This window comes from Athene cunicularia (assembly GCF_003259725.1).
Source record: "Athene cunicularia isolate RWA chromosome 15 unlocalized genomic scaffold, athCun1 chr15_part1, whole genome shotgun sequence".
NCBI lineage: Eukaryota > Metazoa > Chordata > Aves > Strigiformes > Strigidae > Athene > Athene cunicularia.
Window position 1 is genome coordinate 11,605,171 of NW_020799121.1, and position 21,280 is coordinate 11,626,450.

At 41.8% G+C, this 21,280-nt stretch overlaps 1 protein-coding gene across 1 annotated transcript in view; it reads right to left on the reverse strand.

Moving 5' to 3' along the window:
- Positions 1-21,280, reverse strand: part of TMEM132C (transmembrane protein 132C) — a 765,633-nt gene that overhangs the window by 706,784 nt on the left and 37,569 nt on the right. The window contains exon 2 of the mRNA XM_026859691.1: positions 21,062-21,202. Coding sequence (XP_026715492.1) covers positions 21,062-21,202 — 141 coding nt within the window. The remainder of the gene's footprint in view (positions 1-21,061; positions 21,203-21,280) is intronic.

The window sequence follows — 21,280 nt, forward strand, 5'->3', positions numbered from 1 at the left end:
AGGATGGAGGTGGCAGGAGGCAGGGAGATACCATAAGGCCAACGTGAGCCTGCAGCACTCCACAGGCAGCAGAGAGGACATCCACACTGCCCTTGAACGGACCCTCACAGAAAGCCTCCACGGGGGTGACTGCTATTGATGGCCAAATCTGTGAAGGGGCGGAAAACCATGAAGGACCACTCCTCAGGTCTCTCAGGAGATCCCAAATATTTCACAGCCCTGAGCCTCCCATCTGTTCCTGAGAATGGGATGAAGGATCTAATTAAGGGGAGATTAACATGACAGTCTTGAGGCAGCATGGTCTCTGCTGGAGAAAACTCAGTTACCTGCTGGAGCTGTTTGAACAAGTTAATACAATAGTAGAGCATGGTGAAAGGGAACATAATTTTCTACAAGTTTTCAATATCTTTCCATGTAATAGAGCAAAGGCCCTATCCCCTTAGGGGTGCAATGCTATAGTTCAGAGAAAAAATGAAAGAGAAAAAAGGTAAATCAAAGCAAGATAAAAACTGACTTTCAGACCAATATTCTGGGCTACTCGATGATACACAAGCAATGACACACCATCATGGCCCATTCAAAGAAAGGGCCCATCCCTGGCAGGACTTCAGTGTCCCAACCCGCACAGCACATGTTCCGTCTCCAGAGCACGAGGATACCAGTGAACAGGCTGTGCTGGACAAACCAACAGCTGCCAGAGAGGCCTGAGAGGCTCTTCAGACAAGTACCATGAGGTGACTAATGGTGGTGCAACAGAGGCTCCTGAGACAACACTGCAAGGAACAATGAAGGGAAACAAATAGCCTTTGACTGAAGGGTGAAATGAATGACCTAAGTACCAGAAGACATGAACAGTAAGGGCTTAGTGGAATTATGTGTCATACTGCTGCAAACTTCAACAAGAGTTAGGTCCTAAGTATTTCTGAAAATCCCAAGGAAGTTTATTTGTGGTTTTAAGCAGAGGAAGAGGGCATGTATTTCACAGTGTTCCCTTGATTACTCCTCTTTCTACGGCTATGAAAGACAATTCGTTGGAGCCTTGCCGGGGACAAGCTCCACTTGTAAAAGTCCACTTTTAACTGGTGCACTAGTCTCCCTCACCTAAGGACGTGGGGTCCAAGCCATGGTCAGATCCATGGGTGCTTCTCTCAGCCTAAGGAACATGTACCATCTCTCACAACATTCTCTCAGTGTTCAACTCTGATTGTCTGATGACTGTATTCCTAAGTCCCTTGTGAGACAGGTAGATGTCAATATTCCCGTTTTATGATTAGAAACTGAGGCACAGAGAGTCTAAGCAACTTGGCCAGAGTCGCAGAGGGAGCATCTGGTTTAGCAGAGAGCTGAAGCCCAGCTCCCCAGTGCCAGGCGAGCAGCCAAACTCCTGGAACAGCTTCTCTCAGGAACAATTCCCATATGGAAACAAGCCACCAACACAAGGACAGCCTAATTACAATTAAAAAGGAATCTTCCCAGACCCAAATAGGGTAGCAGAGCAGAATGTATAGTTAACCCCTTACAGTAGGAACCTACACTGAGCAGGCAGGGTCTTGTCAGCCAGAAGAGTTTTGGGAAGCACCTGCTGCTCTGATGCCACTGCCATAGCACGGGCTGAGGGCGCAGGGATAACCCAGGCCCCAGGTTCACCACTCAAGGTAGCCACAGCAGCCCTGCTTTTCCACATCCCTCCTCACAAAGCACCTGCTGAAGCCACCACACCAAGCCCGTCAGAGAGCGTTCTGCCCTGGTACAGCCACGCTAATCCTAGAGCCTGCTCTCCCCCCACCCCGCTCATGCGCACGCTGCCATTTCACTGCACACGCACTTGCTCACGCTAGTCAAATCCCCTCCGTGCTTTCCTTTGGAAGGGAGGATTTCAAAATTTGATTTGTTTTAGTCACTAAGTACTCTCTAGTATTCCCAGTAGCTCCTTTAGCTGACAAGGTTTATACTTGTCGCCACTTTGTTGTGTTTTATGAATAGGGACCCAGCAAAACCCAAGACACCATTTAACATAGCGCACATTAGTCTTTTACCCTGCACTGCTCCATGCCTGGTACCGCTCTCTCTACCAGTGTTACACACAAAATGGTCCCTTTAGGCAATGTACTCAGTCAGGAAGGATATTAACTCCCCCCAGCAGAGCTTGTGACTGAAACGCCGAGGATCCCTGTAGTTTAAAGCATGACTGATAAAACATTTGTGCATATCAGAGACGCTGATCTGGTTCGTACCATGGCAGCCTGGAGCCAGATGCCCCAGACAACACTGGGGAGTGCCCACCTCAGTGCCACACAGGGCGGTGAACACCTCCTCCAACACCAGCTCTTTCCTTTTGGGTGCTTCTTCCCAAATCCCTGGGGCAGGCAGCAGGCAAGGCTGCCATCCCTGAGGCACTCCCAGGGCAGGGAACCTGGACGAGCTCCTCACCTCACCCTGCTTTGCGGGTGACAAGCAGCTAAAGATTTACAAATCTATTTTAACTGTTTCTTCCTTGACTAAGGACACAAGTGAGCAACTCTGAGTTGCTAGCAGGAGACAAAAGGTGTTTCATCAGTGCAGAGACAGGGTGAAAACCAAGTCCTGCCCAACATGAGCTCTCCCTAACCACAGTGCAAAGCCTCAGCACTCACTGTGCTTCTGAGGTTGTTCCTAATAGGAAGGTGCCACCCAGCAAAACATAAAAAGCTGATACCAGAGCATGACTATCCATTGCAGGCAACCAGCGATGGTAAACAACAAAGAAATACAAAGAGAGGAAACTGAAACAAAGGAAATGCAAAGCAGTGGATGCACAGAGATTTGGAGCTGGTGTTTGTCCAGCACAGCACACGTCCACTAAACTCCCACAGCAAATATGGAATAAAAAACCCGTGTATCAGGGAATTACAAGACAGTTGTTATACCCATCTCTTATCCTCACACTTCCACGTGCGAATATTTCCACCGGTGTAAACGCTACGCTTCAACGGCTGACAGAAGAATCAAGGGTAGTCCTCCCTTCCCAAAGTCCTTAAGAAAGTTTGCTGTCTTTGAAACTGTGTATTTTGTTAATTCTGTTACAATGTGCTCTCTGCTGAGCTTTTGTTCAAAGAGAAAGGCAGGGTGTCTGACAAACTCGAGTAGTTTTGACCTTGTGATCCTCTCAGTGCCTTGTGTTATACCCAAGAATTGAGACAAAACCACCCCCGCTGCTGACTTGCACTGAGAAAATGTAACTGGACAAGAGCGTAACAGCTTGCTCAAGTTCCCACTGAAATTAGCAGGAGCTTTTTCACTCACCTCCTTAGGAACAAAACCCCTCCAAATAATTCTAGCCTCCCACCAGTCTGCTGCTCAAAAATCTTTTAGGCTGGAATTCATCAAAGCCATCCATAAAATTTAAGTGAATTTCATTTGTGCTTAGGGTCAAGCATACAGTCCCTTAAAACCCCCAGAAACCTACTTTATTTTCAATAAAATTAATTTTCAAAGCATTTAACAAGGTGAAAGTAAGACCTTTCCGAGTATCTCTGCTTCAAAAAATTATGATGTATCATATTCATTAGCATCTGTCACATTACGCTGTGGGACACAGTTTACTATGAGTGACAGAATATGGTAAGTCAGTGCATGCAGGTGTGTGACAAACAAAATCAGTGTAATCATGAGGCTCAGAAAATTGCCTTTAATGTTATGTTTATATATATAATTCTGTTAAATTACCTGGGCAGGATGTAGAAGACTTTTTCTTCATACAACTGCCTGGATACCCTAAAATCGCATGTATAAAAGTGGAACTTCACTCACATTTTACTATAAGGACATAATGCAGAATGTAAAGTTGTGTCAAGTAGCAAAGCTACATTGCAAATGCTAGTAATGATGTAACACCTAACTGTCTCAAGTCAAGGGTGGGAAAAGGTTTTATATACAATTAAGCAAAGAGTTGAGCAGGTGACTCTGTTCTCTTTCAGACAGGGACATCATCCACATCAAAATCTTTACTCACCTAGGCACTTAAACTTAGATGAAAAGATTTTCAGGGTAGTTTGTGAGGAATTAGTTGGTTGACCTCTGCAAGAGCTACAGAAATCATCTCAAACCACTCGCCAGAAGTCTGCAGTGCCTGTTTCTGAGACTCAAGTAGTTGATAATGGGATAGAGCATTTCACTGTTCGGTCACTAGTTCAAATCTCGCATAAACCAGTGACGGCCAGTAGTCACTACCAAGGGAACACAGTCTGGCTCCTGCTGTGAAAGGAGCTATGAATCTTCCCCTCCTCAGCAGTGAGTCTTACCCATATCTTAAACGTCCCTACCACGTGTAGCGTTATGTGGTCCTCTTACTGGTAGTCACAGGGACATTTCAGGTAATCACTCCTGATCAGAGGACTGGGGGCTATTTTGTACTACTTCTGTTCTGTCTTCAGGCCAGGGCATAGAGTCTTCTAGCCCGTCATGTAAACAGTCCAGGACCCTCAGCAAAGATTTTAAAAACATCGCATTTGTAACTAAAAATAAAATGCCATTTCATTTGGTGGCTGTGTAATAGTGATTTTATACAGATCCATTAAAAGTAAAATTCAGATAGGAGGAACTGCTGACTGCTGCTAAACTGCAGAATTTTTAAGTTCTTTGAGGCAAGAAACATGTCAATCTTTTATATGTCTGCAAAATGCCATGAACATCTATGGCACTGTATAAATCATAAAGGGAATGATACAAGCAAACAGGAGTTATGTGATCTTGTCTCTCTGGCAGATTTTGCCCTATGGATAAGGCAGCTTACAAAGCAATAATGAAATATTATCAGCAAAATAAAGTTTTAGTGGCTTTTTATTCTTAACAGCATTTTCCTAGCACCATGTCAATAGAGGCAGAGCTTCATCTGGGACCAAAAAGTTCTGATTTGCATATGTTATCATGCAAAATGAGATTTTATTCTACCCTTGCCTTCAGAAACACTGAGCCATGCATAAGATCAGATCACAAAATTAAAACAATTTATTGTACTGGAAGTCTCTTCTGTTAGTTTTGGCCAAGTTCCCAGTTCAAGCGATTAGTGAAACCACAGCAATACTAATTAGCAGTGCAGGGATCCTCAGAACTTAGACTGTTTGTGTTCACGGTGTATTAACAAGTAGACTGACCACGTTCATCTTAAAATTACTGTCTGCTCCATCATTAATTGCCAGGACGGGGAATCAAATGACCACTTTCAGAAGACAGGTAACTTCTGCCCCAAAACACGGGAGCCCTCCTTACTGCGGCATGCAGTTCAGCTGTTCCTAATGCAAGGGCTCTAAGAGCAGACGTCCTCTGCAAGACCAACCTGCCAAAATCGCGGATCAGATCCTGCATGTTCATGAGCTCATCCTAAGGATTCCTGAAGTTTCTAAATTGCTTCCCCGTGAGTCTCAGGATATTTTCAAGATTTTTCCATCAGTCACAACAAACAGAATCTTAAATTTAAATGTAACTGGAATCCTTCTTCCAAATCACTTGACTTCAGGAGTCAGTGACTTAGACTGTAAATATTTGAAAAGACATGATAAAAATTGCAAGACTTGTCAACATGCATCACCATCGCTACTTAATGAAACTCCTCTGCACATAGGAGTACCAGCATTGCCCTACTATTTTATGGTAAATAAGTAGCAACTACAGCTGAAATTAACCTCATTCATGTAATCCACAACAAGCCTATGTATCACACAAGTCATTCCTCTACAGCTTTTTGAAAACTTACAGAGGAGTTTAACCCAAGGGCCAAGTGCAGACCAGGGAGTAATTCAATCCTGACCAACCCCAGGGTCTGGGCTTCTGAACAGCCTTCATTATACAAGATTCCATTCTGCACCTGACCAGAAATGAACATAAGTGTTCATCCAGAGACCCAATTAAAGCTCTGTTTAAAAGAATATTAAGACTCAGGTACAGTATGTGCAAATGAGTAAACACAAGCTGCCCCAACCTTTTGGGGCACAATCTGTCTCCAGTGTTACAGCACCAAGCATACCATTTGCAAATATTAACAACCAAATAAAGCTTTAAATGGCAAGAAATAAAAAGTGATTATCTATGAAGGGAAACGGGTCTGTCCTCACGTCACCAACAGAAAAGCTGTTTCCTAGCTCTTATCAAACATCAGCTGCTGGTATAAATTAAGGGGTTTCACTCCCAATCCCCCAAAATCAAGCGGTACCACACACATTAAGAAAGTCCTGTAACATGAGACCTTCAGAAAGAACACTTTCCACTTGCTCAGGAAATGACAATCTAATTGGCAGCTCTATAGAAAATATCCAAAAAGCTAATTAAAAGGCTCCTCCTGGACCGGGCCCTAACCCTGCCATATCCCAACTGCAACACACGCTTCATATTCCAGAAGGCATCTCCCACATAATGGTTTAGCAACCTACACTGTTGCCAGGAATAGCAAAGTACATCAGACTTAAGCAATTAAGTTTTTCTGTGCTACATAAGCTGGAGAAGAACCATACAAAGAAAATAGCAGCACAGAAAATGAACAGGATGGATTACAGGCATCAGCATTAACAGATAAAAGAATAGCTTCTTTCTTTCATTCAATAATATATTTGGAGGAATAAAGCTTGTGCTGACAAAGAAAAACGTAACAAGCGGGACTACAAATAAACTTGCAGTTAGCATTCATTTTGTCAGAGAGAGTTCAAAATTCAACTTAAGATTCACATTTAGTAGAAAATTTCTACCTAGGTCACAGACTTATCCTACAATTCAGGGTCGACATGAACTTTTAAATTGAATTTTATTTGGAACAGGAGAACAGATGGAATTAAGGAAGGTCAGGCATGCCAAAAAACATTTTAGTTTTGTATTTAAGCATGAAGTCTTAGTGGAAAAAAGAGAGTAAAGAATAAACTGGAGCTTTTGTGTGTTACGGTGCTTTGTTAAAAAAAATTCTTATGTATAGAATAAAAGGTACTAGAATCTAATCAACTGCTCACAGCAGGAATCCAGAAGTACCACTTACGGTGTGCAGCAGACTGACATATAATCATGGCTGAAACAGAATTACAGCTCACATCACCACAGCAGTTCTGTTGATCTCTGCTGGAGCTTGGGGGTGGAAGAAGAGGTGGAGGGAAGAAGTCCAGCAGACAGCCCCTCATCAAAAAAGTAAAATTTAAGGACTAACCAACACCAACCCCAAAGCTTCACAAATTCACTGAATCACAAGAAGCAAAAGCACAAATTGTCCCACTGCAGGTGATCAACTTCTTGTTCCATTCAACTGGTTGAAAGAAATCCCGCTCCCACCCATCCAGTTCTCGAGCTCTTTATATTTATTGTTATTATATATTTTAAAAAAAAAAAAAAAAAAAAAAAAAAAAAAAAAGAAAAAAAGATCAGAGTTTGTTCTGTAAAACACAAAGAAAGGAGCCCTACAGTGTTTTTAAACACGTGCAAAGTATAAAGCTACAAATGCCTAGGCATCTCCAAATCAACAGAAATCTGCTGGTATTTTCAGCTTCTAAGGACATATTTGACTTTTTTTCCCCCCCTGCACTACAGTCTTTTCAGAACATGCATATGTTCACCTGGCTTGCGGCAACAATATATGTAAAGCATGAGTAATTGGAAAAGATGAGCTAATTGTGGACTGGCAACCAGCAAGGGAGCTGCAGCCCTGCACATGACCTGTTCTCCTCTGCTGCTCCCCCCGCAAAATGAAAAGGCAGTTCCTGCCGCCATGCAAACCCAACCACAACTGCTCCATCATGCAAGGAGATGTGCACCACCTTTATGTGGCTGGAGTGAATATTCTGAGAAATTTGTGAAGGTGCCGGGAGGAAAGTGCTGTTGGTTGTAATCACTAAGAGTAAAAATATTTTTTATATCGTATCTGTGACAGCCTTCTTCCCAGAGGCCAAGGACTGATACTACCCCGATCATGGTATCATTTCACAAAGCTTTGGACACGGTCGATAGAAACGCTTTTGTGAGATGGAGAATATACGGTGATGAGGGCTTGAACTTCTCCTTCCCTGTCTCCTTGTAACAAATGAGAAAAATAGATGTTCTAGGGTGTGTAGTAAGGAACAGAGCACTTGTATCTGGCTAAACCAGACACTGGGCTGGGACAGTTAGGTCCTATTTCATGTAAGTTTTCAATGTTACTGAGCTCCAAACAACTATCAGTCTAATATCTAGATTATTGGCAACATTGCAGAGGAGGTGAGCACCCCGTTTAAAAAAAAAAAAAAAAAAAAGGCATACAAAACAGCAGACAGCTGCTCTTTGGCTTTGTGAACTTCAGGTAAGGCTCTGTAATGAGCTCTCCAAAAGCCTGTCCCTGAACCAAGCACGAGTCTACAGAGACCTTGGGAAGACAGCATCCTACACATGCACCCAGAGCCTAACCCAGATGCCAGAGATGGAAAAGACTTTCTAAAATTCTGTAGTATTGATTAATAGACAGTTCATAAAAAACAATAACAGGATGGCAATTGCTAATCAAATGAAAAGGTTTAGTATATGTCAGAAGTGAAAAGAAGAATAAGGATGGAAACAATTTTCCTTAAAAACCTGGTTTTAAGAGAGATACACTCTTTTCACTTCAGGTAAAAATCTTGTCTTTCTGAAAACCGCAGTATTACAAGCCCCATCTCCCCAGCAGTCATGGGGTGAAGACACTCACCTATAATGTGAGAAAACCAGCCTCATACCTGTGAACTAAGACACTGTTTTTCCATTGTTACACCAGCACTAAGTTTATATAAAAGCAACAGGAAAACCCGATTAATGAATCTTCAGCAGCTCAGGGTAGGTTAATAAGGACAACACTCAGCAAAACAGAGTCAGCATTTGCCAGGGGCTATCACTCAGCTAAGCCGTATCTTGACCCAAGGGAAAAGCTGTTGTATCCCAGATAACAGTCCCAGCTGAGGAATCCCACAAATTATTAACTCCTTAATGGTATCAAAAGGGAAGCAAAAAGTTTCCAAGCAACAAAGGCTTCGATTAACCCCACTCCATGTAATAGTTCTCTGATGTAGATGTATCCATCTGAGCTAGCTCAGTAGCCTCCCTGCATGTTCTGTGTAGAGACAAAGCACTTCTACTGCACAATTACTGGGGGGCTGGTTCATGTACCTCCCTTGGAACTCTCGGTGTTAGGTTAAGGGTTGGACCAGGTGATCTTCAAGGTCTTTTCCAACCTAGATGATTCTGTGAATGAATCATACCTGGAAACACTGAACCTGAACAGAGGCAAGTCAGACCCAGGCATCTCCCACTGCAGGCACCCAAATGCCTTTCCCAGTGCAGACACTCAGAACAGCTGAGTATATACCGTGGCAAATCCAATTTCATGCCGGTATGCTGCTACAGTATAGAATTAATAACCGCCACAAGGAAAGTGGTCAAATACAGAGAAGACAAAAATACCCCATCTCTCATGCTACACTCTTTTTGGAAGGCTCTTGAACAAAGTTATTTTCTCCTACAATATCTTGGTCAGCAGGGAGCTGGAAGGTGTCTGCTGAATAAATAACAGTTTTCACTACTAAGGCACTCACATCAACATGTTCCATACTCATCTTTACCATGTTTTATTTTTTAAAAAAATTATCTACTTTTTCTTTATGGCAAGGCTTGGGAGTGACAGATGATCCATCAGCTTATCTGCTGATTTTTAATGACAGCATTTTGCATTCATTATTCCCTACTTAAATCACTCTTTTTAAAAGGGGGAATAACTTATTTCTTCCTCTTGTCACTAGAGAAATTAAATGGTACACCATTAAGAAGAGTGCTTGTCTAACAAAAAGATACACCAGTCACAGATTTAGAAAACCAGCGTGAATAAAAATTGCCTAAGAGGGAGAGCAAAAACAGGAACCCGTTTCTCCAAATACCTCCACTGCTGAGGCCAATAACTTCGGGAGATAAATCTTTCCACTGAAAACTCCTAAGAGGAAAAAAAAAAAAAAATTATTTTCGATTGTGCAATGCTGAGCACTCCCTTGGCGAAAGCCCTAGAATGTGTTAAGCATGCCCGCGATGGAAGGTAGCCCCCTTGGCTGCCAGTAACAGGGACATCCTGGGGGAGCCTGGCGCTCTCAGTCTCATCCCGGCAGTCGCAGGCGCACTGTGAAACACGGTATCGGAGAGAGCGCGACGCTGGGGGTCCTGCTGTTGCACACCAGCCTAACGCAACCTCGGCAAGCATCGGGGAGGATCTGTGTTCGCCTGGCCTCAGCTCAGGGCTGCTCACAATCCAGGCACAGGCTAAGAACCAAAAAACGCAGCCCCAAGACAACACAAGCAGAAGAGCAACCCCCAACAACAAAGCTCTTCATGAGACTTGTAAGTGCCAAGCTTTTGAGACCAACGAGTCCAAGAACTTCTGAAGAATCAAACCTGCTCAGTAATTATACTGATTTTAAAAAAAAAGGAATTTTTGTGAGATCAAGCTATCGGCAGTTGGTTTTAAGGAAGGCTTTTTGCTAAAGGTTTAGTGATTTGCCTTAATGACTGCAGTATTTCACAGCAAACCCCTTAACAGGTATCCTGGGAAAATCCACACAGACCAAACTGTATAGAAAGAACAAACACAGACAGCTTTCAAGTACCTGTGTGCAAGTTCCCAGACACAGTATGTCCAAGTTCATAACAAAACAGTGTCCTAACTCTCAACCGGGTGACAAGGGGGACGTAACTCTTCTATTACTGGCCTAGCGAGATGAGCTAGTAAACAGTCCTGACGCAAGCTGGTTTCCTTCAGCAAAAAGCAACCATGATCAAATGGGCTCCCCAGCATTTTGCCTCTTACCACAGAGACTTCCTAATTACCAGTGCTCCCTGGAAGGACCATTTTATCTCTAGCCTCTCTGTACTGGCACAAGCTGGTCTAACCACTACAGAGCCATCCTTCGGGCACCCTGGAGGACCAGGGATCTTGCAGAAGTGCCCAAGTCTCAGTGTACAGATTCATCACATTAATTAACGTGCACGGGCTCTTAGCTTAACTGCAACTTAAGCTTCTTCTCAAGGGAAGAGTGAGATTTAAAAGAAACAAACAAAAATCATATGCTAACACTGACAGCAGTATCAGTCAATTTTTACTTTTTAGTTTTACAAGAGTTTATAACTTTTTCAGTTTAAACACAGGTGAGGAATATCAGTGGCAAAATAAGTGAAAAATTCTAACTAAAGCAAAAAATAATTTATGCAAAGTTAATGCTGGGAGGTTTTATAATTATTTTATTTGAATGCTCTGTGCCAAAGAAAAGCAACAAACTTAATACTTGCCTATCTAGCAACAGCACCTCCTAACAATGAGTTTAAATTTGGGGCTAATGAGTTGTTAGTTTTTGTACTTTAATGCACTGGCAGTTAAGGAAGCAAGTCAACACATCAAAAATGGAATTTATACGTGTGCAGTAGGCTCCGCTGCAAGTCAAACTCATAAACTGATGAAAGTGGGAATTAAACATACCTCAAATACCAGGTCCCCGATTTCACATTCATTCAGTAATCTTTTCCAGTCCTATTATTTTGAAGAACAATACAATTATGATGCTTAAATCTCTGTACGGTTGCCAAAAATAAATTCCTTAGCGACACTTCCAATATACTCAGAAAGGTTTTTGTGCTACAGAAAATTTCAGTTTCTGATTTCTACAATATTTTCAGGTGTGACACATTAATGCCTCTCATTGTGTACAACACGGCTTACTGTCAAGACTGATACTTTCTGCATATTGCTGTCTCTAATTGCTGACTCTGAGTACCTCATCATTATACCTGGCATCAACAGAACCAAGGTAGGTATTTAAAACCAGTACGTACTGAAGGGGCACCCTACATAAAGGTGCTCTTCTGAATCTAGACTTAAATTTGCCCAAAGAATAGGTTTTTAATCTGGGACTATGTAAAGAAGTACAATATTTACAGAAGAATCAGGTAATGCTTTTGTGGCATAATGGCTTTGACCATGTCTTCTCCCTCCTTCTGTAATCTCCATGAGGCTGACAAACTTTCCCATCAGTAAGGTGATGTTAGATATCTAAAGGTGCTGCACAGATACCTAAACATGTGCAGACCCCACATTTATAAGGTCAACTATGACTAAGAATTGTGTTTCCTGAATATTCAGACCAACATACACCAAAGAAAAGGCTTCTTCAAGTCTAAGTTACCAAGGAAGCAAAAAAAGGTAATTAAATTATAGAAACAAAACCCAAAAATCTAACACACAACCACTTTTGTTCCCTGAGTCAGAATATCTGTTATGAGAGTAATGATTTCAGCAGCCATGCCTGCTTGGGCTTTATCGCTCAGTCTTAAATTATCAATTAAGCACAGCTGGAACGTGCATACGTATCTCTGTAAAACTTTAGAAATTTTGCCAGAATTGTACAGAATTTTGTCATGGACCTCCTGTGGTAACTCACGTGCAATTATCCACACAACCATTAAAACATACTGCATAGGAAATAACAGACAGTAAAGCAGTACTCAGAGAAGCTCATTGACTCTTGAATATGTCATCACTCCCTTTGGCATCCAATATGGAAAAAGCATGCAAGCACCAGTGGATGAATAACCATTTGAACAGTCATTCACTCATGAGCATGCATTTGAATTTTGCTTCCAGCCTCCCTGCTATATTCTTGCAGTCCTAATTATGCAGACTACCCTACCCTGAAATTAAACTTTCCCAACTGTTACATCAATATTAAGATTCACATCTAGGAATGATATACCCAGAATGAAGCTAATTAGGTCAAATTAAAAAACAAGACTCATTTCAGAATGATCGGGCTCATCTTTCAAAAGAAATGTCACTCAGAATAGGCTTTGGATCAGGCTCTGTGGACCACACTTGGGAAGAGTTTAAGCCACTTCTTCGGATGTTCATTGCTGCATCAAGGAAGAGGCCAAAGGATCAGGGAGTTCCACCGATTTGTTTTTTTTTCCTCTTTAACCCCACATTATATACAAAAGCACAGTCAGGTATTAAGAAATCACTTCCATTTTCCTTATACCACCTAAATTACCAATACAGAAAAAAGAGATCAAAATTGAAAGGGCTTAAATCATAAGCTAAATATTTGCCTGTCAAACCACTTCTAGAAGTAGGAACTAGACTTCTGGATGAAAGTCTTCAGACACAAACACAGCTGACAAGGAACTGCCTGATCTATCAAGCAAGTTGGCCAAGGAATCAGAATTCACTTTTCTGAACCAAAGATCAAAACCGGGCATGAATGTGACCACATGCTCAAACTTGTATGCTCCTTTTTTTCCTGATAAATCTGCTATTTGTCATCATCTTCTTCCCATTGCTACCAAAAAGGTGGAGGACGGGATGCAAGAAGGGTCTTGCTACTTCGCAGCACAGGTCCTTCTACACTCAAGGACTATTCTCTTTTCCTCAGTCTGAGTCTTCTAACTCCCAAGGCCCTTGCTCACCAAGATATGCTACACACAGCTCAAGTTTGAAGCTTCTCACGTAACATCATACCTACCCTGTACAAAATCAGTTTGTAATTGAGCCATTCTACCTAGCAGGGTACGTAGAAATACTTTTTGAGGTATAACCAAACTTTCTAAGATGCAAGTTTTAGAAGATAAAAAAATATTTTTCCAATTCTCTGTATGCCGATTAAACAAGGACTGTTAGAAGAAATTTTCTGTGTATTTATCTGGATTTACACAAAGCTTTCTACTAGTTTGGCAAGTTAAGAGATCTTTATCAAACATTGATCTTCTAAGTAATTTTCATGCCTCTTTGTATTGTGTCATCTTACTCCACTGAATACAGGTGAATACTATTGAGTTCTTCCAACAAGGTGTTCCAAATTTTCAAGACAACAGCATATTTAATTTGTTGGGGTTCCCTGCTGCACTGCACAACAGGTTTTGCCAACTACCAAAGGTATACTTGTTCAAAAAGATCTCCTTTGGTCATGATAAAGGTACTATAGCAGCACAGGAAGGAATGGAATAAGAAGAGTCACTAAGTCATTACCTTCTCGGACTGGTGAACTGGGGCCAGGAAGCAATTATCTGGACTACCAGTCAGTAATCCCTCTGACCCATCTCTACTGGAGCCTTTATCAGAGCAGCAGTGAACCTCACTAAAAAAGAGGAAGAAACAGCCATCCAAAAGAGCTGGCTGGCCAGGAGAGAATTCATGTGGTTTCCAGGCTATTACGTTCCCAACAGGACATGGACAGACAATTTCATTGTTCTTGGCCTTTAATGAAAAGAAAAAAGAAAAAAAATCCTTCCAGAAATGATACATTCCTGTTTGATCCTAGAACCACAGCGTTCTACAATAAGTTGTCCCTCCTACCACTGTTAATTTGTCTATTATTTTTTATGTCCTCACTAAGCTACTGTGAGGTGTCAGTGCTTTTATCTTACAGAAACATTTCCAAGCAGGCTTGGCTTCTTTTATACAAAAAGGCATACATATAAAGAATAAAGGTTAGTTAAAATTCTTATAACCCAGGTTCTCTTTGTGACTCAATAGAATCATTTATGTTTGAAAATGTGTGTGGATGCTTCTCACTGGAACTTTACACAAAGCAGAAAAGACTCCATCACTCTTAATAGAGGTCACAACCTTAAAACTGGTGCATTAAAGATAAAATCCTCTTCATCAATGGCTCAAGAGACAGCGCTGTCTTGGGGTCTGGCCAAAGGCCAGAGAATGAACTCCTGCAGGATCTACAGGCCATGCACACTCTACATTCAAAGCACATTTCTTTGCCCAGGACACCTCTGACCTAAGGAAAGAAGCAAGTGCCTAAGAATAGGAGGGAAACACCCAAGCCAGTACAATGCACCACATAGACTATGACTTCTTCCCACACCTTAAGCTCCTCTATTTTTTTTTTCATTCAAAACCCTCCTTTTCAAAGTAGCTGAAGTACGGCTTCATGGAAGGACGGCTTTCATGGTGGAAAGGGGCCCTGTGGAAGTCCAACTACTGCACCTCCATCAGCCTAGTCTGGCAGGGGGTTACAGCCATCAGCTTCCCCTCCCCATCTCCCCAGCTTTCTTCCTTCAGCTCTTCTCTGTTCTTTCCTGTCTTCTTTACACACCTCCTTGTGTTTCTCTGCTCCTCTCACTCACTCACTTCAGTACTACGTGAACTTAATGGCATTCAGCCCACTGCCTCTGCACGGGCCTAAAATAAGATGGAGCAAGGCTGTCTGTCTGCACCAGTTACTGCTCTTTTGTGTAAAGCAACACACCAATTGATCTTCTGTCAACCAACTGTTGTTGCTGATGGCACTTTACGCGCTCAGCGTCCCGGGGCCAAGCAAGTTCCTTTGGCAATAAACCCATCACTAGGTGTTTCACTGCATGTCCTGATGCCCTCCCCAGCGTGGTTCACAGCACAGCGCTGTGTGCTACAGCAGGCTGCAGCCACCCATCTTTACAGGCTTATTTCTCTTCCAGAAGCAACCAAACTCCTTGTTGTAGCTGCAGCACGCCCTGTGCTGTACCAACCAAGAGCACAGACACTTCGGTTACAACCAAGCCGCGTCCTCCGGGAGGGCCCCGTCCCCGCAGTGAACCAGCTCATCAACCAACCAGGACCAAAGCAGGCTCTGTTCTGCAGACAGTGGGAATCTCTGCGCCACACTGCCACTTCTTGATGGTTTATGAGCTTGAAGGCAACACAGGACCAGTGTCATTCTGGCGCAGAGGTGGGGGGGAAATTCAGTGCAGAAAAACCTCCAAAAAGCTGTGAGAGCGAGCTCAAATCAAGCAGAGCGCGTGCAGCCAGGAAGCACCCAGGGACCTTCTTATTGTGCGCAGTAAAGTAGAGACTGGAATATGTAGCTGGGAAAATGGTATTTCCCACGATAAAGGGATGAGTCTGAAAGCTGTCTGTCAAAGTGAGGAAGAAGAGAACCTCAGGTCTTATTTTTGAGACATACCCAAAGCTTTAAAAGCAAACCCAAATGATATATCTTTGATCATCAGCTCCAATAACACATATTTACTTTAAATAAATGTATGCACATATTTTAACTGGCAGACAACTTTACATCTTCCGTTTGAGTGATATTTCTGGTTCAAAGGGTATTCCCATGCACAGAAAAAGAAGTAAATTATTTTAAAATAGGAGGATCTATTTGCATACCTATAAATACATAAATAACTGATTTTCCTGATTTAAACACACACACACATCCCAATTACAATTTTTAAAAGTCATTTAAATTATTTGAATTCTGTAAAATCTTTTAAAATGGTAAAGAAATTGAATGACCATTACAGAATCTTAGTATTTTATTCAAGTTTAAAGACAGATGATGTCAAATGCCAGACAGCTAAACTGGTCTGCATCAGTTAAAAAAAAATAAATTTCCAGGCAACAGAATAAATACTTCTGAGGACACTTGTAAAAAATCTCTCTGAAGATTTCACCCTCCCTACTTCTGCATTCTAAGTCTCCCTCATGCAAGTTTAATTTATGCAGTGATGGATATCCTGAGAGATGGAAGCTGTATTATAGACATAGAGATAAAATAATCCCTAAGTGAGAAGAACCAGTTTGGTCTCAACAGCGCTATACTCAGCACTGTAGGTAAAATAAATTTCATTAACTTTGCTAGTTAGCATAAATATTAACTTTACCAGTTAGCATAGATATAACCTTGCAGATTAAAGTACTAGTTTGTCAGAGAATCGGACCCTCCTCACCTGGTAATAACTAATACAATTCAATGACAGTCTTTCCGAGTAAGAAAAATTATCTCTTCATATACTCCCTTTCAAAGCAGAGTTGCAACTCTCTGGCCTAAGTGTTTGTGTTTGTGCCATCTCATTTCTCCTGAACCAAAGGCCAGGTCACATTAAGTTTTTGTTCTTTGCCTTTCCAGCAAGGAGACACCAAGCACCATGAAATATGTCGTATCGTGGGGCCTTTCAAATGAGACCATGGAAACTCAACTCCTGCTCAGCAGTGATTTGAAATAACCTAATCCTATAAAATGCTACATCAGTCTGGCAAAGTTCCTGAAATCCCATTCCCCCGGACAACAGCGCTGAGTTATGACGTACCGTAGCTTGCCAAAGATGGACCATGCTCTCAGGGCATCTTTTCAAGACCTCTTACCCTAGTCCTGCTGCAGCCTAATTTGTGGCGCGTTCCTGAGATGCTTCCAGAGAACTCTTGAGGTGCAAAGGACAGAAGAATTGCAAGGCTCAATCCATCTTTTGGCAAATACAGTGGAAAAAGCCTGCATGTTTTTTTTACAAAAATAGGACCCATTTTCTGGAAGCCAGAAAGGATTTGCGTCTAGTAGACTCCCAAATTTTGGCCTTGTATTTCAAAAGCATTTTTTCCAATAATTCAACATATAGCCCTACACCACAGGGTAAGAGATCCCAGTCCTTCACAAAGACACATATTGTGCTTGGGAGGCTGAAAGCACAAATTTTTTATCTAAGCCCACCAGACTTGACTTCCTCTACTCCTTGCAAGATGCACTCTGCACTCAATGCAGAAATCCATAAAGGTTCTTTCCTATGGAATGGAAGTGCTGGGTTCCAGCTGCAGGCACAATGCAAGAGTATTTGTGCTTGAAGTAGAAACTCTGTCTTTTTGAAACAAAACACGCTGCTGCTTCAACTAACCCTACCAAAATGAGATTCACGGAGTTCTGCCCCAAGGAGAGAACACAAAGAAGAATAAACGCAGATGGCAACAATCAATCTCCTCTCTCAAAGAGCTACCAAAAAAGTCCTTTGAGATGGTAGCAATAAGGGCAAAGCAAGGCCCCACACAGATCAGAATAGATGCGTGCATATATACTTGTGTGTGTGTATATTTAAAATAAATCTCTTCTTTTTAGGCTCTTTGTTCAACTACATTATCAAAAAGAGGTTTTAAATACAAGCTTATGGGACTACTAAAGAGGTGAATTTATGAATGTATTCCTAACAAAACACACTCTGGAAAGCTTTAATCTATGAATTGTGACAACCTTGGACAAAATGGATTTTTAATAGAATATAATGTAAACTGCCTGAAACATTGTGATAAGGAATGTTTTTTTTAAGTAATGCACAGAAAAGGCATGATGCACTCTGCATGAAAGGAGGAAAGGTCTTAATTTAAAACATTTTAATGAACACTCAATTTGCGTAGGGAAATGTGAGAAATGGAGATGAAAAACTCATGATACCGATAACACTGCAGAGGGGAGAAGGAGAAAGATTAGAAAAGTAAGCAAATTTGAAAAGGCTCCAGCCGATAACACTGGCTAAAATGAATGCAGACTGGATTACGAACGTGTCACAGTCCAAAGCCACTGTTCTCCTTGCAGGCAGGGTCTGTCGGTGGCTCTTATCAGAGTTGCACACTAGGGAAGAAAGAGCAACCGAAGTGCAAAGCAGAGGAGAACAGAGCTCTCTCTGAGCTAAGGGCAAAGAGGATAGTCAGAGATTTTGGCAAATGCAGCTGTGACTTGCCGGAGTTTCTCACTGTCCCCAAACCTCAAGGGCTGCCAGGGTTCTCCACCCTCTTGCAACGCCCAGGGGAGGCTGCAAAACCATAGCAAACTCGTCCATCTCATCCTCGGAGAAAACTATCTGGGCTGAGAGGCTCTTACCCACTTCTCTACTACCAGTGTAACGCCAGGCAAGTCAGCAAAACTGAAATTACTTCCAAGAGAGAAAAAAAAAACAAACTATCTCCCCCGAGGTAAATACGATTCTGTTTACTAATAGCTTCTGCTCTGCAATGGATGAGATTGATCCTGCACTCTCAATCATACATAAACTGCCTTAATGAAGCTCCTTAAATTACTAAAAGGAGGAACAGATGAATCAGGTCTAGTGACAGTTTTGCCACATTGACCTTAACAGAAGCAAGTTCAGGTCTCTGCTCATTTAAATGAAACAGCAGAATCCCCACATAAAGACTTAACATTCTTCAAAAGAAGCAAGAGGGCCACCACTATGACCAAAAAGGCAAATTAAAGTAGAGATCAAAGTTAAATATTTACTCTAAGCACTTCAATATTTGCAAATCTGGAAACGATCTTTCAGCAGTTTCTATTTGCATACTTTAATTAATCCAAAAATATTAAACTAATCTCACAAAGGAAAGGGTCAAAGTATTAATTAACTTGAGATTCGTTGCTTTTGTGCAATTTAACAGTTCAACACAAAGCAAAAATCAGTTTTAATAAAAACTAAGATACTGTGACAGGTATAATTTCATGGATTAGTGACACCACATACAAGGCAGTAAATTTCAGTTTTCATCTTATTTTTTGTCTAACTTTAAAAATAGTTGTTTCATTTCAATAGAAAGATTCCTCTGTAACACCAAATGATCTTAAGTTTTCCTTTAACCTCAGCGTTTCACTTTCGAATTGATGGCTTTCCACCTTGCTCTGAACAGAACAGAGGTCACCGTTGTTTGAGCAAAAAGCCTGACTGCGGCGTTCAGCAAAGAGCAGACACTGCACAACCACCCAGATCAGCCGCCTGAGCTAATTCAGGTTGAGATTTCACTGCTGGAGCCATCACGTGTCATCACGCAGCTCCAGAACAAGCCCAGAGGTTCCGCCCTGAGCCAGTGGCTCTGCTGGCTGAGCACTCACCCCACCAAAGGGACTTGCTGGCTTCTTTAACAGATTCTGGAGGAACTGGGAAATCTTGCCAAAAGACAAAGGGTTTGGAGACAAAACATACAGTGCCAAATCCAGCTGCCAGAGGGCTGCTTTATCAGGACAGCGGCCCATGAAACTCCATCAAAATCACGATGGGAGCTGACTAGGATTTCCTACATCACAGAATTGCGACTTTGACAAACACGGTTATGAAACAAGAGGGAACTCTCCCCCTTCTTTTTTTCTTTTTTCTTTCTTCTTTTTTTTTTTAAATGGGAGGAAGTGCATGAAACCACTAATGAACCAAGAGGTTTGCCCGGCATTTCATGCCAGGAAGCTCTGTAGCACTTGACTTAACCAGAGACACTGAGCAGGGAATCACCTCCCCTCACTTCACACGTTTACAATGCAAATGTCCATGTCCCACTCAGTCGCCTCCACTCTGAATCTTTACTGGAGAGAAGCAGGCACTTCTCGCTTGCTATTCACCAGGCCTGTTTTACACGTCAAAGAGGACTCTCACCTTAGCGGTGCCTATTTATCCCTGCTGCTAAAAAGCAAACTCATGTTTAAGAGCTTTCACTCCAACACTTGTATCGCAGGTACCCAGAGCTAGACAGGATTAATTTGTTCCTCAAACACAGCTTCAGAAGCTAAACGGAGTAGAAATTCTCTCTGCACTTCAAACCTCTTCCTAGGTCTAAACAACTACTAGCAACCATTTTTCTCCCTTACAGGAGCATTCAGAAAAAGATGGATGCAAAAGACTCCTCAAATAAAAATTCTGACATGAAGTACTGTTATTTTCTAATTATGATACAATTCAAGCTAAATTTATGCACAGTGTACTTTAAGTGTAGAGTAAACTGTGTGATAATGGAGAGAAAGTGCTTGTATTGTAAAATACATAATTCTGACTAAAAATGTAAATTTCTCATTACCTCTAATATAGCTTGTGGGAGCATTACCATAACAAACATGCACAGCATTCGTGAGACAGTTCATAGACACTCATAGGTGTTTTGCAGCAATAATGAATAACACTTAATAGCTATTACTTTCATAGCTTTTCAAATAAAAAAGACAGCATTGTCCTATATTGCATTCAATTATTCTTCGTATTTCTCTATGTTAATCCATTTCTTTCTGTTGACTCTCTGGCAACTGGAATTCTGCTGCTCCCCTGAAGGTGCATGAAAGCAAATGTGAGCCAGGAAGAGTTGGCAGCCTCCAGTTTAATTAGATAATCTACTTCCAAAGCTCAAAAGTGAAACTAAAGGAAAAAAAACTCTCATTAGATCACCTATAGCTTTTCCAAGGAGTCTAAGGAGGAAAAAATACTGCTATTAAAAGAGCAATATGACTTATAAAAAAAGGTATTGTACGTGTCTCACAGCATTTTAGCAAGGGTTAATGCACAATAGCACTTGGCAGCTTACCTGTTCTCTGCGCTTGGGTCATTGTGCATACAGGTGACCGTGGCAGTGGTTCTCGCGCTGTCCGTCTCTTCCTGAACCCCCCACTGGTCTGCATCACTGACTCGGATGTCCATGATCTTCACACCCGGGGCTGTCCTGATTCTGTTGGGGAACAACAGGGATTGCTTCAGTTACAGACTTCCTACAAATAAATCCAGAGAGGTAAACAAGGAAGATGAA